Source organism: Zonotrichia leucophrys, chromosome 2 (assembly GCF_028769735.1).
Source record: "Zonotrichia leucophrys gambelii isolate GWCS_2022_RI chromosome 2, RI_Zleu_2.0, whole genome shotgun sequence".
Classification (NCBI taxonomy): Eukaryota; Metazoa; Chordata; class Aves; order Passeriformes; family Passerellidae; genus Zonotrichia; species Zonotrichia leucophrys.
The window spans coordinates 45,997,547-46,023,677 of NC_088171.1; the positions used below are offsets into that span (position 1 = coordinate 45,997,547).

At 36.2% G+C, this 26,131-nt stretch overlaps 1 protein-coding gene across 5 annotated transcripts in view; it reads left to right on the forward strand.

Annotated features, from left to right (window-relative positions):
* Window positions 1–26,131, forward strand: part of ULK4 (unc-51 like kinase 4) — a 211,559-nt gene that overhangs the window by 115,207 nt on the left and 70,221 nt on the right. For all 5 annotated transcript variants that reach the window (XR_010439137.1, XM_064704836.1, XM_064704838.1 and 2 more), the window contains one exon: window positions 8,636–8,741. Coding sequence is in view for 4 of the 5 variants with exons in the window: in XM_064704836.1 (XP_064560906.1) it covers window positions 8,636–8,741 (106 nt within the window). In the remaining variant the exon portion in view is untranslated. The remainder of the gene's footprint in view (window positions 1–8,635; window positions 8,742–26,131) is intronic.

Sequence of the window (26,131 nt, forward strand, 5' to 3'; positions counted from 1 at the left end):
ATCAAAGAACCATAGAATAGTTTGGGTTGGAAGGAATCTTTAACTATCATCTGGTTCCTAGGAAGGGATGCCCTGGGCAGGGATGTCATTCACTGGACCAGTTTGCTCAAAGCCCTGTCCAGCCAGGCCTGGAACAGTTAGAGGGATGGGGCATCTATAACTTTTCTAGGAAGCCTGTGCCAGTGTCTCAGCACCCTTGCTGCAAATAATTTCTTCCTTATATGCAATCTATATCTATTCTCTTTTACTTAAATCCCATCTTAAATTCACAATAATAATAATCTATTAGGACATAAAAATTAATTATAAAACTCATATTGCAAGTGTATTTTGAGTAATAATAATTACTATTTTTGCTATTCTTTTTAGCTGTCATTTCTTTCTCCATCAGTTCTCTTTCAGATGCTGTTCTGTGGCCTAGCATCATCAGTCTGTTGCTGGCTAAGGGAGCAGCTGTCTTTCAATATCAGTGAATTCCAGTGGCTGGAAGATATTAAGATATTAATTCCTGTGACTGACATTGCATTATGCTGTTAGTATTTTATAGAGATAAAATGGGGCTGTCACTTCAAAAGTAAATTTCTGAAATGTATGTACCTGAAATATGACCTATTAAAGTGAACTTTGTGTTCACTTTTTCTAAGGTCACAGGTAGAGATAAAATAAGAATTAAATGCAAAGCAGGAAGAAAACAAATAAAAAAATAAAAATCACAATGTAATGAAAAATGCTATTTCTGTCCCAGACCAACATAACCAAGATACATGTGCTGTCTTTGGTTGTGGTGCCGCAGGCATAGCTAATATAAAAGCAAACTCTGTAGAGTCTGGAAACTGCAGCAATATCTTGGAAAAATTTAAGCAAGGAGAAAGTATTGTCATTTAACCTTGAAATTCTCTCTAGTCTCTAGATTAATTTACTTGTTCTTTTTAATTTTTCATCTTGACTACATCCTGTTCCTTCTGGTGAACAGTAATAAAGCAAAATTATGTTAATCATGCACAGAATTTAATTAGGGAATGGGGTTGGTGGCTTGTTTGTTGGACACCAAGTTAAGCTCATGAGTGGTTTGTATGTCTGCGGGAGATTTTTGGATAACAATAAATTTCCTTCCTGTTGTGTCTGAAAGAGAAAGAGTGTTTCTAGTATTTACATAGAAAAAGAAACTGTACTTCCTTTTGCTATCTTTTTTTATTATCATTGTTTGTTCCAGTCGAGAAGTTCTCTGGCTGTGAACACAAACTGCTCTTTCCAAATGTACAAACATGACTCTTAATACCAGACTCATTTCCTATTTCCTCTGAAAGTGATGAAACTTTTGATGGCTGTATAAGCACTGCCTTTTTTAGGCCTGGACTGTAAAAATACTTACGTCTGTAAGCTGACATTAAGAGATATAGCAAATGCTTCAAGTCTTATTTAGCTTTAATATGTGTATCAAATCCACTTACATTCAGGGGAGTTTTAATCACTCGGGGGCACACACAGATTTAGGACTACTCTGAATTCTAACCTTGCTCCACTATCACAGTTCAGTTCTGTTCAGACCACTGGATCCACTTCAGCTCCTTTTATTCTTGGAATTCATATCCATAGCCTGGCATAAGAAGAAAATACATTCATCTTCAAGTTCTTGAATAAATGCCAAGATAACACTGTGATGCATGGATATGAAAGTGTGTTTGTGTAATACACATACTGTTTATCAGGAACATTAACTGGAGATAGAATTGAGAATAAAGATTATATACCACTAATTTATGGAAGAAGAAACTTTATAGAGATAGTTTGCTCATAAACTCCATTCCTCTAGTTCACAAAGATAGTGTAACATAATAAAAATGTTTTTTTGTTTTCTGGGTTTTCAAGAATTTAATCATGTGATTATGGTAAAGATTTATTCGTGCCCATGGTCCTTAATTAACTGATCAAAAAACCCTCAAACCAACAAACCCAACACATACATTAGTCTACTATACTTTTTTTCAGTGTTTAGTCATCTGGAAACAAAAATGCTAAAATGGAGGAGATACTCAATTCTGTAATCTTCTTCAGTGTCAGAAGGAAGGGACAAGACTAGTGATTTTAAAATTGTGGAAATTTAAGTGTTGAATCAATCATGAACTGTCTCATCCTGACCATGGATATTAATCACAGAAAAATCATGCCAGGTAAAATCTCCCTATAATATTTCTTTAGAGTACACATGAATTTCACTACTAAGCAAACAAACTTATTGTTTAAGAGATATTTATTGAATATAGCACCACAAAAAACCACTGTCGTCATTAATAAGCTTATTTAATAATTTTTTACACCTAATAAACACAGTGTTTTGCAATGTAGAGTTTTCCTTTGCAGCAATCAGTTCATGGCTTCTCTTGCCTTGACTGCGTAGTGGAATATAGTTAGAGATGGAATATATTCCTAGTAGGAATATAGTTGGTGCAAGCATAATTGCTTGTCTGCCTAAGCTCAGGACAGAAATATGAAAGAAATGCCCTCTCTCTCATGGGATAATAATGCTGGCTGTGTTACTTTACAGCATTTCTGCCAGTCTGTTCACTGAGGAATATTGTTAGTGCCCCCCTGTTTCCTCCCATGTGGTTTGATGCCTTGGTATCAACTAACAGGTGTAGCTACTCTAGGAGTACCTTGAGTGGGGAAAGGCTGGAAGATGAGTTTCCTAGGACACCCATGCACACTAGGATGTGTACTTTGAGCTGAGTAGATTGATAGCTGGTAGAGCCTTGTTGTTGAGTATGCTTGTTTTCTAAATACATGTCTCTTGGGAACATACAAAATCTCTATGAACAGGTGTCTACAAATGAAATGTACACAGTGACTTAAAAAAAATATATATATAATTTCCTAATGTCTTTCAGATTACAATCAGCTACTTAAATAATCCCTAAAATAAGTAATAATAGAAATTAAGCAACGATGTATTTTGAAGGTGCCAAATATAATCAGACTATACCATGATTTTAGCAACAGAAGATTCAGTGAATGTTTCCTTTTCATTTAACAGCCCTTCATTGTTTTCAAGTTTAACTTGATAAACTTGTTATCAGCTTTCTCTGTTGTAATTACGGATTGAGTAAATGTGAGTGTGTGGGAAAAAACAATGCTCTTCAAACTAAATAGTATTTTGAGGGTAGAGCACATAAAGCAAGGCATATAGTCAAAAATATTTAACATGTAAATGTGTTTTTCCTGTCCCTTTTGGCAGCTTTAATATATCTCTCAATCCAACTAAATTGCAGTAGAGAAAAGCATCCTTTCCTCATTTAGACAGGTTCTATTTCCCTGTACTTCTTTGTCAGCCTGTGGCTTCTCATTCAACATCTTTTTCACCAACACTGCTGGATTTTAAGCGAGTCTGAGTACAAAGAATAAAACATTCAATTTGAGATTAAGAGGGACAATGGATATTTTTTCTATCTCTTTTACTTCCTTGTAAAAGCATAGCTTTTCCTCTGCTGGTTTTTTTTTTGGTCAGGATTTTTTTTTTCAGTTATGGAAAATGTCAGGAAAAGCTTTTCAATCTCGATCTCTCACCCCTCAGTAGGCAGCAGAAACTGAGTCACTATCAGTTTTTGCTTTTAAATACTGCTTTAGCAAGTAGTTAGCTATGGATATGGGAGCAGGTTCTGAGGGAGAAGAGACAGAGACCCATTTCTTAACAGCTGATGGTGGATTAATGAACAGAGTATAAGAGACTTCTTTCCTTGTGGTGACAAAGTGTCTTTTGCATCAAAGCAAAATCCAAGCAGAAAAAAAATGTCCACTGATTGTTATCTGTCATTCTGAGTTCTTGAAGAAGTAGATTTTCATGAATGCTGGAAATTCAAGTCTGATAAGTGAATATTTTGGTATGGTAGCTTTTGGCATAATGTTTGAATGCAGCTCCCAAGTGAGTTTGCAGTTCAAATGCTTCACAACTACTTGAGACTTTCCATAGCATCTCCAGACTTGAGTCCAAATATGAAGTTACTGCTGTGGTAGTATCTATTGAATGAAATGAAACTTGTAGGGTTTCATTGCTTCAGAGCATATCGGCACAAATTCTTCCAGAATACTGGAATTCTCCAGAGTGAGATATCTGTATAGATTTTTTCCCATACTGTCTGCTCAGTTGTATGCAAATTTTTCTTTTTAGGAAACCTTAGTGTTAATCAGAATGAATAGCTTTAATCCTCGGAAAGGTAATTTGTTTAGCTACCGTTTTCTAGGTAATGGGGAAGTTTGTTTTTGTATGAAATTGAGTCTGAGCATCCTCTCTGTGAAGAAGCCTGACTCTGCTTGAGAGAGGAGCCTACTCAGACTCCCTCTGTTGACAGTAAAGAAAATTTTCCATGAGAGTTGAGTTCTTTCATTAAAGATTTTAGCAAAAGGATAAGCTTTGAGGTTTCATTGCTGCCAGAAATTTAGGTGCAATTTTGTAGAAAGAGGAAATGTTACTCTATTTTAAAAGCTGCTGCTGAATTGCTTTGCGATTCATATGTAACAGTGAATGTAAGATTGTGAAATTTTGCATTGCCTCCTGCAGTGGGTATTAGAACAAAATGTTAGACTAATTCTACTGTTTTCTGTTGGTTGATGCTTGACATTCTAGGTGTTTATTAATGATTTTCTTTCTCCTTAGTTAATGCTTCAAAATCACTACTTTTCCCCTATAATCAATTGACTTTTCCTAAGCACGTATTGACTAAGAATGCAGATGCTCTTTTTTTTTTTTCAATATTCCAGGAGGAATTTCTGTGAAAGCTCCAGGACTAAAAATCTTTGCATGTGAACTGAATATGTCACCATTGTGATACATCTGAAAAGTGTGATCATTCTAGAAATTGGTTGTCAGATTAGTTGCTCCTTTTTGTGTGACCATACTCAGAGGGAAATATTCAGAAATATTAGTTCTGGTAGAACTGTACTTTTGAAAAAGTCTGATTTTTGAAAAGCAGAGTCGCAAGAGATATGACTGTTCTTACTCCTGATTTAGATAATTAATAAGGAAAATAGGATTACCTTAATGTTAGAGATCCATATTATATGCTTTCAGTTTGTGCATAACTGGTCTTATGAATCAAAGGCCACAAAAATTAGAGATTAAAGTTAGAGATAAAATTAACCAAAGTTTCTAATTCTCTATTTCATAAAGTAATAGCAAATCAAAATACGCTAGATTGAAGGCAATCTTAAACTATGTTCCTGTAAATAGGTCCTTGTTAAGCATCAATGTTTTGGTTTATTTCATCTCAACTATACTGTGACAAAGAATCATTAGATAAGAATGGCATATTTTAATAACTTTATTTGAATATGGTTAATTTCTATAATTTTCTTCATTCAATGGATTTAGTGTATGAAAAATCAAGCCTCTATATCCTTATGTTCCCTTCCTTACCTAACTTGTGTTCATTGATCATATATAAGCTTGAGAAGGAGAGTGTAAAGTTTAATCACTCTGATTATTTTGAATGAGCAGGAGTACTGTGGTATGTAGTGTAAGATTTAATTATAGCACATCTGTAAACGTAGCATTTAGGGCTTTCTCTTCTGGGTTCTTAGATACATAAGTAGCAGACATGTATGTGAAGTCTCCCAAATTGCAAACCTCTTATCACAAGTGCAATCTCCTTTATTATCTAAAATGTAATTAAAATACCGTAGTTTGCCTAGTACTGTTCTAAGTTCTAATCCCCTTAGAGGAAGAGAAAAGGCAGCTTTAGCCATAGTGTCTTGCCAAGATTCCTACTCCATCTTTGCTAATTCACACCTTTTTACCTAACTGGTTTAAATAAATACCTCAACTGATTTCTTTTGTGAAAGTACAACCCTTCAAAATTAGAATGAAAAGTTTAATGGCCTAAATACAGTTCAGTCCTATTAGAAAAGCTTGATTTATCTTCTGTGGTTTCTTTTTTTTTAATACTAGTATTTCCTTGTTATGCCCTTGGTATTTCATAGCTGTCCTTTTTAAGCACTGAAGCAATTATTTTTAAGAAGGCTGATTCTTCAGGGTCCAGTGCTTTCCTGCCTTTCATTCGCCGAAGCTGTACATTTTAATGAAGTTGTTTCATCTGTGTTGCCAAACACTAGAATTTTACTGCTTCAATTCTAATTATCTCTGCTGGCAAATGCTATGTTTTATTAAAGCTGTCAAGTGCACTGTTCATTACATGTCCACAGTCAGTGGTGCTGTGCACACAAATTAGATCAGCTTTACTCCTTGATAGATTATGAAGTTAAATATTTTTATATAAACCTCTAAAATTGAGTCTAACAGCAATCAGTGATGGCTTAGATAAGTAAAGCATACCTGTAGCTTCTTGGAACCTAGTATCTTGTCAAAACCCATCATGGAACATATGTTAAACCACTAGTAGTGCAGCTGAGTATACCATTTGTATGATTATTTAATTCATTAAGATACCATTTTCCTTCCTCAAGATATCTACATTGCATCTTGAATTCTAATTTGTATGTATTTAGGGTAAGATAAGTTTTGTTATTTGTGCTTTGATATACGTAGAAAACATCAGTGCTGGTTGTTCAGCAGAGGGTTGCAAAGCACAATTGATGTCCATTAAAAGCAAAAATGACTTCACTGAAATGTTACTAACCTGGTAAATGTGAAAGTTTGTTATCATAAGCAACTAACAGCTTCTCTTCTAACTGCATATCTGAAAGGGGAATTTTACTAGAAGGTGTTTACTTCAAATATATGAAGCAGTAATAGAAATATTATATCTGCAGACAAAATACTTGAGTGAGATCTTGTTTTGACATCTGGGGATATTTTTTGCTTTTGTTATTTTATGTTTTTAGTGTATCTATCACTATCCTTAGTAGTGGAAATAGTAATTCTTGCTATTTAATGTCTTGTTTTCTAGGCTTTCTTTAGGAGAAAATTATAAGATATTGTGATGATAGATTACCAGATAAACACTTTCTCTTTTGAAAATAATGTTTTTCTTATGTTTCAGATATCTGTAGGAAACTAAATTCAAATTTACTTTTAGTACTATGGCTTTATGGTGTCTGTTTCCTGTATTGGTTACCTTACCTTTGAGGAATCTGATGTTTATACTTTCCAACTTTGCTTTTGAATTTATCAGGCTGTATTTCAAACCTTCAGAGGAACAGATATTTATTATGTTCTTTATGGAAATCATAAATAACATCTCAAAATGCAATATAAACTAAATAGAATTTAAGAGCTCCTGGAGATATATATATATTTATATATATATATACAGATATATGGCTTGGGTAAGAAACTAAAGTCCTTAAAAAGGCTGTGAGGCACTCTTCCTTGTCTCTTCTTATGATGTATTTTAGAGCACTTTATTGTGAATAGAAAATTCATATAATGTGATGTTGAATAGAAGTCTGTGTATGTTTATGTATTTAATTTTCTGTTAATGTATTATACTTTTTTATATATATTTTTTTTCCCCCTGGTATTTGTAGGAAATAATGCATTTTATTTTTTCAGTGCAGAAACAGGAAGTATTCCTTTGGCTGTATTCAAGAGCTGAAGTGATTTTTGCCATCTAAAATGCTTAACTTCAGACAAGTTTCATCATGTTCAACTTTAAATTTTTTCAATTGTCAGACAGGAGGTGGACCCTAATAAATGATGTATTCTGTAGCAGTGAAGTAGTTGAGCAATACCAATATACTGAGAGATTTGATGGGAAAGGGATGCATGGAAGTTACCTAAGTGCATGTGAGAGACCTATGATGCATGAAACATGACAATTTTTTCTTAGTTGTTATTTTCACTTTGGATGTATATATATATATTTGACTTTGAGTCTGAAAATTGGACAAAGTATTTCCTGAACCTTCTAGGAAGATTTGAAGAGTACTCAGGCTTATATTTAGATCTAAACTGAGATTTGTCAAGGCTTTTTCCTATTTTGGGTTCTTGGAAGTTTTCTTAGTTATTACTGTCCCTCATGTGTGTATAAATGCATATTGGTTGCATTGCCTTATCCATCCTTTTCAGCCTGAGTGTGCAAATGTAGAGAATATAACACAAGAAAATAAATTTCTTTAAAAACCTTGGTGCCTTCCTCTTCTCAGTGTAGTCTCAACAATTGTGAAAAATCACTGAAGCAATCTTCAAACATAAGACATTAAAAAAGTGCTGCATTTCAATACAGTCAGAGGTCTTTGATATGTCTGTGAAATTATGAATGTATACAAAGAAAAGCAACAAATAGACTTATGGTGGGGTTATCAACTTGAGACTGAAAAGAGTAACAATAATGCCATTAATAAAATAAAAATTCAAAGGGAAATATTTCTGGTTCTGAATATATAGAGATGAGATTGATAAAGTTCTATGCCATTTTGAAAAGTCCTAACATTTTAAATCTAGATAAGAATTGATTTCGTTTAAAAGAACATAGGAGAAATTTCGGTCTAATGTTTAAGAACAGGGTCCCTGAAATGGATGTTATCTAAGATATTTGCCTGGTTTTATAGTATTTAAATGTTGAATTTTAACAGATTGAGAAAGTACTGGTTTTGTATTACCATATTTTTTAAGGTAATAGTCTTCTAACCTTGCAAAAGAAATACTGGATTTTTATATTTTTTTTTTACTGTTTTGTTTTTCCAGAGATACCAGGACAGTATACTTGGGAATACAATGCAAACTGTAATTGTCTTACTGAATAATATTGTTGCTAACAAAAGTGTGAACATGATTCCACTCTTTCAAGAAGGTATGTCGTCTTCATCTTTAATCTCCTTTATTCTCAGATGTTTCCCAGTGTGTAGTATCTGGCACTGTGTGAAACTAGCTTTTGTCTATTTAGATTTTGTAGTGGTTGTTAGATTATCACATTGTAGCTGATGTCCTCCTCATCACTTCCTCTTCCTTCCTTACTGATTTGATTACAAATTTAACTTTTAGAAAGTTGTTCTTCCAGGAAAATGTGCTTGCAAAAGAATTACTAACTGAAAATTACATTATGCCTTTGAAGAATGGCTTGGGAAGGAAGTAATGGACTAGAGTAATAACCATATCACTGCAGAGTGTAGAGACACTTCTGCAAATTCTTCCTTTTCTCACTAGTTAAACCTGTGAAAGGATAAGCTGTACAATATTTGTGCACACTTTTAAGAAATAGCTTCTGTTCCAGTCCAATGATGTAGAGCAATGGGGTGGAACCCAAGCTGACTATAAAGTCTTAGTTTACAAACCATTGCATGTCTTCATGAAATGCTTACCACCTATGTTGGGTAATACGACACTGGACAAGTTGCCTGGAGAGTGATTGGATGCCTTGAACGCATCCGTGAGAGCGTTCAAGGTCAAGTTGGACAGGGCTCAGAGCAACCTCATCTAGCTGAAGATGTCCCTGCTCATTACAAGAGGTTTGGACTAGATGACATTCAAAGGTTCTTTCCAACCCAAACTGTTCTATGATTCCATGATTCATTTAACTGCATTTTATTATGTAAGCTTCTTTTATTTAGAAATTGGTTCTGAAGAAAAGGTTTCTGCTATTGGAAATCTATATAAATTGCAACCTTTTTTAAGACATACATTTTGATAGCATTTCTTCTGTTTGTCATTAATGGGTGAGTGACATCTAGCAACACAGGTTATATTACCATTTATACTGTTTTTTGGTACACATTCCAGCCTATGAATCCATCAAGGCAGGTAGTAGGAATCATGTCCTCATTTTCATAATTAGCATAGTAGTTTAAACACTGACCCAGAAAGCAAGAGAATTCCTGAACCTTTCTAGTCTTAAGGCATTGGATGGGCAATGCCATTATTCAGGAGACAAACTGGAACGTGACACTGTTGCTAAATAACATATTCCTCTCCTCTGTTGCAAACAGATTAACTCTGAAGTTAGTCGTATATTAGTGGAGAACAGAGCCAGGAGAAAACAAAAAAGGAGAAAAAATGGAATAGTATGGCTAATTTGGAAAGGGCTGGTTAATAGGGTGCTGATTCTTTGGTTATTTCTCACCAAACTGCCTATCACACTTAGAACTGCTTGGGGTTTCTTGGGATTGAGATGGATGTGCTGCTTTTACTATCTTTAGGCACAGCTGCTCTGTGTCAGGCAAAATCCAAAGTTGGCATTGACCTGAGCTGCAGCAGGGTAACTTGTTAAAACTGCATAATGCGAAGAAGTTTGTTCAAGTCCCACATGCACTGTAACCACATAATTGGCATGCCTTGCTTAAAGTAATACACCTCTGCCTTTCTGTGTAGCAAATTAGGTGCAAAACTGTTTAACAGCATGGCAGAAATGCCTCCATTCCCTAAATATCTCTTCTTTATTGTCCTACAGAGCAAACTCCTGTGTGCTTTTTATGCTGCTGGTAGTATGTCTGTGCTCTTTCACTTTTCATCTGCTCCAAAAATAAAATACATCTCTTCAGTCATGCTAGTTTCCAAATGAAGGAAGCAGGATAGAAATATTATTAAAGTCTTTTTCTTGTGCTATGTCCTAATGACTCCAGTAATATTTTCAGACTAATACTGATTAGATAACACTAACTTGGGCTCACTGAACTTCAGCAACCACACTGGAGAAAGCAGCACAGAAGCCAAAAATAATTTAGCTCAAGTCAAATGTCCCCATCTTCTCTCATCCCTTTTCCCCACTGTCTAATCTTCAGAGTACTGGAAACCTGGATTTTGGCCAGTGCCTTATTGATTTAGGGCCTAATTGTCAAGTAAAGAACTTGTACAATTTGGTTTGCCAAAGATGTTATGAGAATATTGATCCTTTAATTGCAGACTCTTAGATTTTCTTTGAATTGAAAGGGGAGAGAAGTTATTCTGTGCAAATTGAAGGGCTTTATATCCTTTGCCTTACTGTCTGTAAATATAGTGTTCACATAAGGAAAACACCTTAAACTTCTGCTACCATATTTTGGCATTTAACTTCTCATTTTTGAATTACTTTTGTGTGATGGAGAAGAATGCAATCTAGTAAATTGAAAACTAAGTTTCCTCTTGCAGAAAAATATCCTGGAGTCCAAGTAGAAAAGTTGAACATGAGTCAGTAGTGTGCATTTGCAGCCATTAAGGCAAAAGAGGTCTGTGATGAGAAAGAAAAACTGAAAGATTGAGGAAAGTGAATATTCTCCTCCATTCATTGTAGTGTCTAGTTTTGAGCTCCAAACTATAAGAAAGACATTGACAAGCAGGAGCAAGTCCAGAGAAGGGCAACCAAGATGTTTAGGAGAGTGGGCCACATGATGTGTGTTTTCAGACTCTGCCTGTACTATTATATGAATGTATTCCTTTCCGAGTACAGAGCTTTGTATTTGCCTTTGTTAAACTTAAAAAGGTTTCTGGCAGCCTTTTTTTGGAGCTCTTCAGCTTCTTGAGTTCTTTCTGATTCCATCAGTCCTTCATCACATCAGCTGCTTTCTTCACGTCAATGTCATCTGTAAACTTGCTGAACATGCATGTTAATACATCCTATTAACACAGTGTCTGTTTTGTTAATGAAGGTATTCAACATTCATGAGCTGTTCTCCTGTGTTAAAAAAAAGGCTGAAGACAAAGTATTATGGCCAATTTCATAATTTCATTACTTTCCCTTATTTCCCCTTTACAGTGTGATAATTAATTCATGTATATATGGAGCTTCAGAAATTAAAAACCATAGATACTTGCTGAACATTAGAAGGAGCTCAGTTTAGATGGTCAGTCCTGTCGAGATTTTTGTATGTAAGAGTCAAGGCATTAGCAATGAAGATTTCTTTCCAATTTTGTGCATGCCTTTCTTCAGCTGCCAAGAAGCTGTATTTTTGCCGACAGATCATTTAGAGACCCACGTCACTGTTTCTTTTTGTGCCTGTTAGCCTTCAGAACTCTCACTTGCTCAAAGGAGTTGTATGAGGTGATAGTTTTTTTTAAAGGGCTATAGCTTGCAGGTTGAACTTTCCCCTTTCTCAAGGAAATCTTGCATGATGGCACTTTCTGCATTACTGCTTCTGTGATTTCCTGTTATTAAAAAATTATATGGTTGTTTATTTCAGCAACTTTCATGGAAGGTGGATTGCCTGGTATTAATTTCTTTCTTCCCTGAACTGTCCTTTTGTGTTAAAATACATCAGACATGTACTGATAACCACTTAATGTGTTTAAAGGTGAAATGGAGAATAACATATGTAACTGAAGTCACAGAGGGAATTTAAAATGGCCTGTACTTGTGTTATCAGCTATTAAACATTTGTTCTGTTAACATTAATGACAATTTCAACTTAATAATCAGAGGGGAATACTATGATTCAGTTTAATTACTGAGACTGGAATTCAATAAGGAGAGTAGGATTAATAGAGGGTCCCTTGTGAATAGTTAAGGAAAGATATTAAAAAGCCAAGACAATTGTGGTCATTTTCAGGAAGGTCTTCTAAGAGAGTGACACTTACCCTCTCTTCCTCTGTCTTGGCTTCTGGCTGCCAATCTTTCTTTCTTCCCTTTCCCCATCTTTTGATACTGGGCAATTTTAACTTCACTTGAGAGAGCACAGAGGTCCAAATATGTATTCAATCGATAATGATCATTATCTGATGACAGAGACCCAAGTTAATGCCATAATTTAGAGAAAGACAAAAGCCTTATTAATGAAATATTCTTCACTAGCATACAGCAAATAGAATAGTGCTATACATGACATGTACAAAATATAGATATGTACTTATACATTACGTACTGTAAAGATCTATTAATTAATATGTCACTGTGGCCTTTTCAGTATCCACTTCCCATTTTCTTTCTAGGATGCCTGCAGTCTCTGTTTTGGGTTTGTAACCACTGAGTTTAATGGTGTGTTGGTCAATGCCTGAGGAGGGCACCCATGAAATGATCCCACAGGCTCAGTCAGTGCATGGGAACAACTCATGCTGGAGGGTGTGCTTATAGTTGGGTGACATAGAACAAAACAGCACCAAGGTTCCAGAAACAGGGGCAGGGAGTCATCAGTATGGAGGATGGTGACTTAACTGGCATAGAGGTAGGCAGAGATACAGGATGCAGATCTGTATGAAGACAGGTATTTTTAGTTCTACTGGTCATCTCTTTAGCCATATATTACTTTGTGCCTGTCTTATTAAAAGGGTTGACATTTGTTGACTCCAAAATGAAAACCTTGTTCTAGATGCTAAGACTGAGTTCCTAAGCAGGTGTTGTGGGAGTACAATGGTTGATCATCTGTTTCTATAGACAGGCACTAGAGCAGTCTACTGAAAACACATTGTCTCTCTTACATGTGTGTCTAGTGACAAGCACTGACATACTGACAAATTTATACATAAGACAAACCATGAAGTCAGGGTTGGCTGCTTGATAAGTGAGTGGTGTGAGCCTGCAAGGCTGCTTCATTATGTGGATGTGATGATTAATAAATAGCCAAGTGCACCACAGCACTTAATGTAGTGAAATTCTTATACTCAAGTACAATTAACAGATGTATGAACTTTTTTTTTTGCTTTCAGTTCAGTCTCTTTGTTGCTTTTTTTCTTTACTTGTGATTTTTTGGGGGGTTTTGGTTTGTTTTTCACATAGTTTGTACAAATTAAAACCAGAAAAAGTTGAATTGTTGTCTAGTGAGCAGTGCTTTCCAACTCTGAGTATGGTTTATCCATGGGTGGTATTCAAAGGCAAGAAATGTCTTCATTCTAACTGTTGCATCATTTTGTTTGTAGGAAGAGTTTGAGTATATCATGTTAGATTGCAGAGAAATGTCTTTCAAAGACTTTAATTGCTTTGCAAGGATCTTCATTCTGAAGAAAAGAACAAAACATCTTGTTAGAAAATAGATCTTATAGGCTGCAGTGGATAACTTCTGATAGTCTGTATGCAGCTATTTATTCCTGATAATGCATCAAATTTATTATGTTTATATAAAGAGCTATTTTTAGCATGTTTCAAAAGTAATTCCAAGTTTCCACTGTTATTCAAGGCTGATGTAGTAAACTGTTTTCAGCCCAGTATTACTTATGAGTTTACATTTTTAGCTTTTCTGAATCCCATTATACTCCATAAATCAGTCACCAATTTTTTTATGATGGTTGTGTAAGGAGATGATTTATATAAAAAGTTCAATATTGTCATTTTGAATTGAATTGCCTTTCCCAGACTGCACTGCTGTGATCTTGTGTTTGGCTACCATACTGAAGTAACTACCCCTAGCAGAGTACAAGCAGAGATGTTTATCTCAATGTCAAAAACAAGTTTCCAATATATGAAAGAGAAAATCCTAAACTATATGTCTAAATTGTTGAATCTCAAAAAACTAAAGTAAAAGGGGTATTATGGGGTTTAGTGCAATAAAAGTAGTCTTTGAGTTGTGTGAAAATGTGACCACAATTAGTAGTACATGGCTCTTTAAACAGTTTGTGTAAAATCTGGAATTTCTAAGGACTTTTGGTGGAAGTGTAGAATGTCAGCTACAGCAGTCATAATATTCAATATCATACTAAGAAAGCATGCTAGGTGCTTAAAGCAGGGACAGTTATTAAAAAGAACAGATCTGCAATTAAGTTTGTATTTAGATGATCATAACTCATTTACACCTCATGAAAGATCAGCTTTCATGCTGAAGTATCCTTATTCATCTTGTGGTCTGCTGCTTTGACTTTTAGTCAAATGTCAAGGGATTAACTAGATTTCAGATGTCTTTGTGTATTGTATTGTTAAAGTCTGTTTAATACCTGCATATCCAAAATATGACACTCACGAGACCAACATCCAATTTCAACCTTTTGCTTGAAAAAAAAGGAAAAAATATCTTTTCAATGCACAGATCTTTACAAAGAAATAGTTATTACTACCATAATGATGACTATGAATTCTGAGCTCTCTAGATAGACCCCAAACATTTCTAACTTACTTAGACTTTAGGAGGATATTCTTCTACCTTTCATTTCCTCAGGGATAGTTTGATTTCAGCTTCAGTCTCCAAAAGACGTTTGATCACGGTGCCCATAGCACACTTTTAAAGAGCAGTTTGTAGCTTCTTAGCCAGCTCTTGTCTCATGCTACATCACCAGTGTTCATGAAATTAGACAATAGACTGCAGTAAATTGATAACCCAGATCTTCCTCCCTGCTGCATCCACCTATGCAGTGGTCTGAACTGCAGTGCAACACTGAGATGGCATTGGTGTGTCATTACATGTGACTTGGATTTTAGGGGTAAAATTGAGTTTTTGGAGTAGCTGGCTTCAAAGTTGCAGCATTTTCTTCCAAGGTCGGAGAATTTAACTATCTTTTAAGATGGTGATCAAGAAGAGGAACATGGATTAGTCACAGAAGAAGTCTGCTTGCAAGGAAAAGGCACTACTGAAAGAATTGTATAGAGTACATTGCATTTTTTTTTTTTTAATGGCATTTTACTTTAAGCAACAACAAATAAAACACACAGACTTAGTCTGTGAAGAAACAGAGTCAGATACACATTCAGACTGGTTGTGAAGTAATTTACTAATTCCTTACTAGCTTCTATTTTTTCTTAGGAGTCTCCTGCAGAAGTTTTACAGGATACAATATAGAAGTATTGTAGATACACGGTTTGTGGTAATTGGGAATGGGGCTGTGGCCGAGCCTCATCCCCAGTGGGCTGCAGCTGTGTGGGTCAGGTGAGCAGCACTGGCAGCAATGGGCCAGGGAGTGCCCAGGTGCACTGACCAACCACCAAAGGGAGCAGAGGGCACACAGGAGCAATGCATCAAAGGTGATGGGATAAAAGGTTCTGATGAGGAACAAGGGCAGACACTTGCAGCCTTCTGAAGTGGTGTTGCTCTGCATGGGCAGGCGCTTGAAGCCTTCTCACATGGTATGGTGTTACTCTGTTTGGGTGAATGCTTAAAGCCTTCTGAAGTTGCATGGTGATACTCTGTGTATTGTAGCCATCTCAACTGTAACATATGCTGCAACAAAGTATTTGTTTAGTGACTGAAGGTAGAAAAGGTGTTTTATGGCAGTGCTTTATATCTGCTTGTTGTAAAAGTTCATGTGCAATTTATTGTGATTTGAAATAGAGAGATTGACAAGGAGAATAAAGCAGGGAAATCAGTAAGAGTGAGAACCTAAAAGCATTTTTTCTCTATTTAGTCAGTTTTTAGGAAAAAAATGTTCTTAATTAAACCAATTTAAAATAAGAAATGTATCATCTTGTCTGAGTAGTTCCAGTAGTACACCCTGCAGCCTCTGCCATGCAGAATGTAAGCCTTTCACAGCTCCCTGCCAGTACTGTAGTAGTTAGTTCAGCTCTTGAGTATAGAAGTGCCTCTGTGAATATCTAAAAATAGTAGTCCTGTGTTGTGTGTCTTGTGTTCATTTGAGTTATGGTTTATATGAGAATTCAATGGGGGTTGAGCCTAAAGAAGTTTCTTCTGTGATGTTATGAAGCTCAGAATGCTTTTTAGCAGTATTAAGACGTATTTTTCTGACCCAAAATGCCAATCACTCAGATGGAAGTGTGTAACATCGCATGGGTAAGCTTAGAAGCCTAGTATCAGAAAAGATACGTGGGAATCATGTCAAAATAGCATGGTAGTAGTGAAGTCTTTGAGGAAAAAATAACCTGTGTCATCCTGTGATATTCATCAATGCAGCCATCTGAAAAGGATGAAAATAGAAATGGTAATTGCTGTGAGGAACAGTTATGCCATTCAAGTAGAACCAAGCCTGTTGTTGAGAGTCACCCATAAGGCACAAAATGTCACAACATGCTTGCTAGAACTTCAAAGGATAAAATAAGTGAGTAAGGGCTCAACAAGTTGTTACATCTTGTCTCTGTAGTGCTGTACTATAAAAGAGAACTGGCATTTCTGTGGCTGGGGTAGGTGTCCTGATGCTTTCTATACCTGTAACCAGACACGCAGATCATCTTGCAGCATAGCTGGCTGCTTGAGCTACCTAAGATGTCTCATTTTATCACCTAATTGATGGAAAAGAACAGAATAATGACAAAAAAATATTCCAAGTCATGGAATTCATTATATTCTCATTTGAGAGGCTTTATGCAGACATCTGATTGTACAATTGATTAGCTTAGTTTAATGGTGGGAGATTAGTTTAATAAATACATCAATGTCAAAGCCTAGACTGTCTTTAAATTTCTAAGATGCCAATCATAATAGACATTTTCTGTACTTGTCCAACACCTAGACAGATTTAAGGTTTTGACTGAGTGAATACTCTGATTGATACTACTTCGAGGCAGAAACCTAAACGGAGAAAGTAAAATTTTTTGTTAAAATGAAAGGCATAGATTTCCCACCTGGTTGAGGTTGTAGGTATCCAAAGGTTTCCTGATAACGAACTCAGGCTCTATAAATCAGGAAAGTCTTCAAAGCCTTATGCTTTTTCTCACCCACTTAGTCATGAAAATGACCTTTTTTTACCTTCTCTCTAGAGACTGTGGTCTTTGCATTTACTCTAGGTGCTGCTTTTCCTGAAGTTTGATTCAAGTATTGGCATTTGACATTATGCTAGTATTCCCATGAACCGCAGTTGAAATAATATGTATTAGCACTAGTGCATTGAGTCAGTTTGAGGAAAAATTAATAACTAGGTAAGCATGTACCTATCATATCAGCTACAGGTTAAATATTGATGATGCAACTATTTGTTACAGAAAATAAATTAAGTCTATTATGATGATATCCCTGTGTATCTTGTCAGATATAATTAGTAAGCTGAAAGGTCATTTTAGGACATGAAATTAAAAATGTAATTGTATATTTGAAAAGAGACATATTTTAAATACAGTATTACTACAGTCATAGGTTGTAGAGCTATCACATATGTTCTATTCTAGCAGTTAGAACAATCTCAGTATGAAAGCAATGTACCACTGCCAATTTGAGGTAAGTGTAAAGTCACAAAAGTACAAAGTACTGTACACAAAATTAAACTACATCAATCATTCTGTCATACATCAGATGCAATTGTATGATCCTACTGAAAGAAGTTCTTTTTGGCAGAACCAGATCTATCTAGTGGACAGATAAATGAAATCTGAGGTTTTTCACTGCTTTGAAGAATGGTTTGGGGTTTTTATTTGTTTTGTTTTAAATGACTTCAGTGGTTGTCATAGCTTCCATGCAGCCAGATGGTTTTGTTTTCAAAGTTATTTTCAGGAAAGCTGTGTACTGAATAGAGATGTTTAAGCCATTTGTGGACAATTAACTTGAAAATAATTTCCTCTTTAAATCAGAAAGGGAATTACATCATAATGGATAATCTGAAGTTATATATATTTTTAAGCCTTTGGAAACTCCCAATTTTTATGCAAATATAAAGCAGTAGCCTATATTACTTGAGACTTTTCCTGTGATGTTCTTCCTCTTCCACCTGAATATTTTTTATTTTTCAGACTTTTGCCTAAAATATTGTTTAGATGTAGTCTTTTTAGGATGATGCTTTCTTTTGCTCTTCAGGATCCAATTTTATAATATTGTTTAGTTTAGCTTTTCCAGACATTTTAAGTTACATTTTAATTTGCATTTTATATTCAATAACTCATTTCTATAGTTAAATTTCTTTTGAAGTCTTTACATATGGATTTTATACTGTCTTAAGGTAGTATATATTCAGGTGAGTATGTTCTCATACAAGTTATTTAGACAAATTACCTCTCTCCAACTGGTAGATTTTTCCTGTGGCATTTGGTCAATACCTTGTAAATCTGAGAGGGTAACTAATTTTGTGTGTAGTTACACATGATCAGTTACATTTTATAGCAATGTATCTGCATGTAGTCAGTTTTTGTAAGTCAGCTGGTGGGGAACCTGTTTGAGGTGCTGTCCAAACCTCCAGCTGAGGGACAGAGGTTATTTAAACTGCTGTGACGAAAATGTAGATGTCTCCCGAATGATGCTATTTATTTTTTAAATAAAATGCATTGCATAAATGTAATCCAAACTTGCCTATCCATCCTTTAAAAAAATTTCATCTTAGTTTAAGCTTTTTCCTAATTGAACCAAGATGATATTTATGTAAGATGGGTTTATGAAGACAAATCTTTCAGCAAAGGCATTTGTTTGAGGACATGCCATGGGTTTCTGATCTGAGCTTTAAGCAAATCAGTTTTACTTTTCTCTTAAAGAGGCCCACACTTGATAAACATTGGGGAGTTTTGTTTTATAAATAAGGTTTAAATGTTTCCATAGATGTATCCATGTTGTTTGAAGATATTGCATCAGCTGGTTGTTCCTTTATTTTGGTCGAGGAAAGTGTTTCCCTTTGAATTTTTCAGATCAAGGGGAGAAGAAATAGGATATAAAGTCTGAAGCTGTCTTCTGTCTTTCAAGAGAATAGAAAAACTGGGAAGATATTTTTCCCCCTCTACCACCCACCTTTGAAAAAGATAAGAAACTTCTTGTTCACCTACAGCCATCCAGTTTCAACTTGTTTAGTCTTTCCTGAGGACCATTCTTTCCTTACTTGTCATATTTCAGATTGCTCCAATCTCTATTCCACTGAGTCATGGGGAAAATCCAGTAAAGTACTGTTAATGGATTTATTCACATTTTGAAAGATCATATTTCCTAGCTAGCATGTCCATATTGTGACATAAAGTTTTTAGCTGATGATGTATCCATGAAACACAACTTATTTCCCTGGATGACAGCAGAACTAATGATACTATATGTATTATGTAAAGACTGAAAGAACAGTAAAATTATCCATGATGGTTCAACAGGCTTTCCACATCATATTATTGCTGAATAAGCACAGACAGATATAATGTATTTTGATCCCATCATTCAACCCAGAATGACATGAATTGTGGGTTTATGCCATTATTTATCTTATTAGAAGAAAAAAGCTCAAACTGTTACGTACTATGCGTTTTCTAGTGAAATTACATTGAATGTTGTTAAGAGAACGTGTGGTTCAAACAGCAACACTAGAAGATGCATTTAGTGGTAGCATTTTGTCTATATTGTGAGGAAAAGTCATAAGCAAGATAAGGAAAAGGCAAAAAGAATACCCAAAGGAACAGAATTTCAAGGCAGGTTTACAGGTTTTGACAGAAGACATAGGAAGAACAGCATTGCTTACAGGGTTTTGCTTGCCTAGGCTATGAGTCAGGCAGTCACTGAGACCAAGTCTGTGCATTATGGGATCAGTCTGGAGAGCCCAGTCTGGGCTGAGTGCAAAAACTGGTTGCAGGGCTCTGTTGTGCACTCAGAAAGAAAATCTGTGTTCATCAAAGGTGTGCATGCAGTCCTGCACAGCATGCAGTGCTACAGCAACACATCCAGAAAGCCTAAAATGACCACTCCTGGCAGTAACTTCATCATTTGGTTCCATGACCTGGCCAGTGTGGGTGCTCCCTGTGACATCCAGGATCCCAGGCTGAATTGTAGTCACTCTCCCAGTTCGATGCAGTATTCTTACAGGCCAAATTGTGCAAAATGTTTGAATTCTACATGCCCTGAAATTGTTTGTCCTGAAAATTTAACTACATATACCTCTTATTTCTGGTGTTTACTTGCTGCAGCTTCTCTTCAGTTCTCGCATGATTTGTTGACAGTCTAGTTCCAGAGAGTCCTCCAGTTTTCCCAACAGAGCTGCATTTACTTGACATAAATCCAGATTCACTAGATACAGGCTTTATTTTTTCTAGCCTACTTCGTAAGTCCCTTTCCCTAAAAGCACAGGGTTTGTGCATTAAGACTTGTCAGTTCTCTCTTTCTAAAAATGTTGATGAACAGAGGAGAGAAAATTTTGAACATGTCTCATCTATTTACTGGTAAGAACTGCGTATTGGTTCCATCTGAAAAAGTGTGCAATCCTATAATGAAATACATTGGGCATCCCTGTATCTGTTTGACATGCTGTCTCTCTGAAACAGAAGTCTTTATTCACATAAAATGTATTAAATGTGCCATGATACCACTATCTATTACCGTCCTGAATCCTAGATGGGAAGCAGTGACCTGTGTTGAATTTGTTGCAGAAATATCATCTTAGAAAATGATGTGGATATTACTTCATTGTTTCAAGCTACAGTTAAATTTTATCATCCTTAATGTTTGTCTCTTCACTTGTGATAACGTGGGGGGATGAGGGTAGAAACAAAGAAACATGAGTCTTTCATTGCAAGTGCCCCTTTTCTCCGCACCCCTGTTATCTTGGCAAGCTGAATTTCTTTGTCTGAACTTGCTTTCGAGAATCAGTGGTCTGGGCAAAAGCAGGCTGAAAGACAAATATAGGCATGCAGTGAGATGTGGGTACATAGTGGTACTGCCCAGGGCACATAAGAAGTGAAACATGAAGCACAACCTGGGGCAGGATGGTGAAGGCGGCTTGTGTTGGAGCAGGTTGGTAAACCAGCTGTGATTGTGTAAGTACATTAATGCCTAGAAAACACCTGTGTCCAGTAGAGCAGGCATGGTGAAGAAAAAGGAAAAGGTATTGTCATGGTTTAGCCATGGCTGGTGACTGGGCACCACATAGTCACTCAAACAGCTCTCCCCCAGTGAGGGGAGAGAATTGTAGGCATAAAAAAGTGAGAAAAAACTTGTGGGTTGACATTAAAGTAGTTTAATAATTAAAAAGATATCTTAAGAATTTTAAAAATTCTAAGGAAAAGGGAGAAAAAATCCAAACCATGAAGAGAGAAAAATAAATGCGAGAAGGACAAGTGATACAAATGAAAACAACTGCTCAACACCAAGTAAACAATGCCCAGACAGTCCAGGAGCAGTGTCCACCCTGCCAGCCTCTCCTCCTCAGTTCCGTTGCTGAGCGTGACGACAAATGGTGTGGAATATCCCTCTGGTCAGCTGTGGCCCCTCCCAGCTTCTGTGCACCTCCAACTTGTTTGTTAATGGGTGGGGTGAGGAGCAGAAAAGTCTTCCACTCTATGTTAGTGCTGCTCAACAATAAACAAAACATCCCTGTGTTTTCAACACTGTATTCAGTAAAACCAAACCAGAGCCCCATGTGGGCTAATGTGAAGAAATTTAACTCTATCCAAGCCAAAAATGCAGTGCAGGTCCTAAACCGGTACTTGCATATGAAGTTTCACCTGCTATTCTGTTGCACATCTTCACAAGGCACACACTGAGATCCTAGCTGCCTGAATCACCTTTTTCTGTGGCCAGCTCTCTCACTCTAGTTTTAAGAATGTTCTTAACCTCTTTTTCACTTGTGAAGAAATTAGTTGCCCTCAAACAAACTAGTGTCCATATTCTCAATTAAAGCATCGGGTTAGCACAGGATTCATTTCAGTTTGTTGCTGGGGAGGGCAGTAGAGTTCACTGTTTTTGTTTTACAGCTGGGTGGTTTGGATCAAGACAGCCTAATAGGCCAAACCATTCTGTGTGATCTCCTTCCAGAGTTTTTGTGGAAGTTTTGCCAGGAGTCTGAGCCAGTCTGTTAACATAGGCACACAGGCTTCACTACTCCCAGCAACAGCTACCCACATAAAAAAGGTATGGGTTATCCACCACACAGTGTCATTACAGCCATGTTCCCATGGTGTGGATCCTCTTGAAATACAGGAAAGAGGTATGGAGCACAGAAACACATGCAGGCTTGAAGTTCTTTCCGAGCCAGGACTGCCTCCTGCAGTTCTTTCAGAGCCTCTTGATTGCTGAGCTCTAGTATACCAGCTGACCTAATTCAATGTAAACTTTTGAAGTCAAGATAGTTGGGATCAGGTAGCTGTGCTGACAGAAGATGAAGGATCTATTGACTTGGGTTACACTAATATCAAATATTAGGTAGGGCACTAGAGCTAGCATATAGCCAGTGACAGCATGATCACAATGTGATGGGTTACAGCTCAAAGATCCTAGTGGTAAGGTTGAAAATCATGTGTAGGTCAGAGTAGAAAAAGCATACTATGCAAACAATACAAGACATATGTCTGAGCCAGTTAACCAGAAGGATAGCATAATCTCAAGTGAATAGTCTGTGGCTGGATTTTAGAGATTTAATCAGGTGTGTCATTATTGGTATGGTCATATGGTGGCAAATAAAGAGGTCTGCTTGTCCAAGTTATCTGAACACTTATTTGGAGAACAGTTGATGTAAAAGAATAGGCTTAAGGCAAATGTAATTTGGGGCTACAAAATATAATCTGGTCATAAGGGCTAAAGCAGGTGTGCTATCATGTAACATCCTGACCTCTGTTTAAGCCCTTTGATCATTTAAGTGCAAATACATGAAGGCCACCTTGGACAGTTGCAATTACTAGTTGTCTGTTTTCATTTCTGTTGAAAATGTAATTGATGAATAACACAGGATGTTACAGGAAACTGTGGCATAGATCCAATTCTGTTGTAATAACCAGCAGCAAATTCCATTTGGGGGATAGTCTAGTCTTTGCTCTTGTTCTTTGGTGTAGTTGTAAGAACAGTAAAAGACTCACTTAAAAGTCCAAGTACTTCTACTCCATGTTTTCATCTTATGGCAGACTGATGTAAATATCCCAATACGAATATAAATAAATGTTTAATATCTTTTCTTACAGAGTGTGACTTTTCAATAGAGAAATGTATAGAGCTTTTACCCTTATCCTTTGCTGAGTATATGTGGGAATGGTATTCAACCATGGGTTATTTCAGCAACTTAGAACTGAAAACTTCAGAGAATTTTCTGAAGCCAAGGTTCATTGGTCCTTATCACTCCCAGCCAAGGGCTTCATGAAGGCCAAGCTAGAGCAATTAAAGCTGTTGAGTGCTGTCAGTTTGTGACAACAGTTTAGGGTTCTATCTGTATTCTCAAGCTGTTCACATCTAGTCTGTATGGGTTTTGTTAAAAAGACAGCTCTCTAAGTTTGACTTTGGTCTCTCAAGGATTTTGGTGGAAGAGAAAGTTGATGTCAAAGCAGAAGTGTGTTAAGATATTTGAAAGAGATAAACAGGGTTTAAGCTTGTATTACAGGAAGTCTATTATTAAAATAGAAATATCTTTAGAAGAGTTTCTAGTTCTAAATTAAGCCCAGGATATAAATTCCTTTGTATTTTATCACATGGTAATTGTTGCAGACATGATCTTTCAGAGCAGTAACTCAAAAATCTTTACTGAATCTTAACTGACTTCAAATCTTGCTGAATGCACAGCATTCCTTATTTTACACAAATAACACAATTTAGTGAAGAACTTTGCCTAGCTTTGCCATTAATTTTAGGACCTCATGCAGTCTTTTTTTTTCCTAAAAAGTAGACACTATATATAAACTCACAATGTGCAAGCAGAAATTCTTCCATGTAGGTATGAAGCAGCAACTGCAAATATCTCAGACTGGCTTTAAAGGAGGTTTTAAAGGCTGTTGTCTTTCAAAGAGTAAAGTGTCCTGTTAGATAGTCTTGTTCCTCATGCAGATAATTAAAACCTGTTGTTTGGAAAATCTTCTAAGCATCATCTACCTTCTGTCTGACAAAACCAAGAGACCTTATTTTAGTTGACACCTTGTAGGAATGAAATAGGGTGTATTGGGTTTTGACTTGAAGTACATCATGCTGTAGAATTGCTGTGATTTATAAAATGAACCACAAGCTCTAATGTATCTCTGACATGTGGGGAGATATCTAACTGAAAAGTTGCTATACAGTTTGCTTAATAACAGCAATGATAGTCAATCCAAACAACCTAATTTCGTTTTACTGGTCTTGGTTTATTTAATTTTTAGTATTTTATGATGCAAGGTTGTGCTTGCAAATACTGCACAATTGACAAATTAAACTGTAGCAACAAAAATACTTAAATCCACATGAAAAGAATGCAAGTTAGGTGTTTAATATATGCACAATTGGTGAGAGAAGTATTTTAAATGTATGCCCTGGGAAGCCACTGTTTTACCTCCGCCTCTATTCCTCCCCAGGTTTCCCAACTAAAAGGGTCATTTGGGTGTGTGAATTTACTTCAGGCAAACCTAGGGGCCAGCAGCATGGCATCCAAACAAATCAAAATTGGCTGTTTACATAGGACACTCTTAATGTCTTATCAACTCTGTAAATAGATTCCCTGAATATTATTACAGTCTATAGTTATGTAGTATTTACTCATAAAAATTGTAGAAAATATTTATATGTGTTCTGTTGTAACTAGAAAACATTTGAATGTTCTTATATTATTTTCCACGGGAAGTTACTTCCTTATCTTTCATTCCATCCCTGTTGAACAAGTTCATGTTCAATGAATTGTACTCCCAGGAATGAGGACTATCTGGTAAGTCTTGACTAGAACAAAGCCCCCCACCTTCAGAACTTTGGGACTATGTACCCATATGTGCTGTGAGCTGAATTTCAAACATCTTGGATACCTTTTCTGAATGAATTATATAATGGTTGAGTCAATCTGACACAAAAACCTGAATTCAATTGAAATTTTGTCACAGATGGGAAACTCCTTTTTTTCTTTTTCCCTTTTTCTTCTTTTTATTTTTTCATTTTCAAAAGCAGCAACAAATCAGGAACTCTCGAGGTATCAGTGATTATACTTTCAGAAATACTCTTCCTCTGTGTATGTCATTCTAACCCTGTCTTTTCACAGACAGCAACCACAGTCCAGCCTAGTTTAACTAATTTCTTATATTCCATTATTTTTATATTGCCCGGTAATGCATATTCAACAGTATGTGATTTTATTATTTCTAAATTGTTCAAGTTGCATTTTCACTATCCTGTTTTACGCTTGGGTACTTATGAGAGAATCCCCCTGGTTTTCTGTCTTTTAGTTGGCTAATCTATACACCTGCTGGTCTTAATCAACTCTGTGTTTGATTAGTAGATTCAATGATAGAAAAAAACAGATTTCTGTGTTGGTGGGGTTCTCTTAGGATCAGAAGAGTTTGACTCCCTGGGGAGTCTCAAATTGTGCAGTCTTTTTTCACAAGAGAAAGTTTCCACCTCTGAACTGCCTTCTAACAATAGCAGCTAAACACTGCCAGTCCAGGAAAAGTTGGGGTTATATTGTGCTTTGACTTGAAGCAGAACCATATTGCTTCTGAGACTGTCAGGTCTTTATTCCTCTCAGGCAGTCATACTCAAGATAACATAGAACTTCCCAGTCTGCTTTTGACCTAGCTGTAGTGAAGGTGATAACTGGCTTTTCTTCCCTGGTTGTCATAATCCTTTCCACATCTATTGTCCTGAGTGT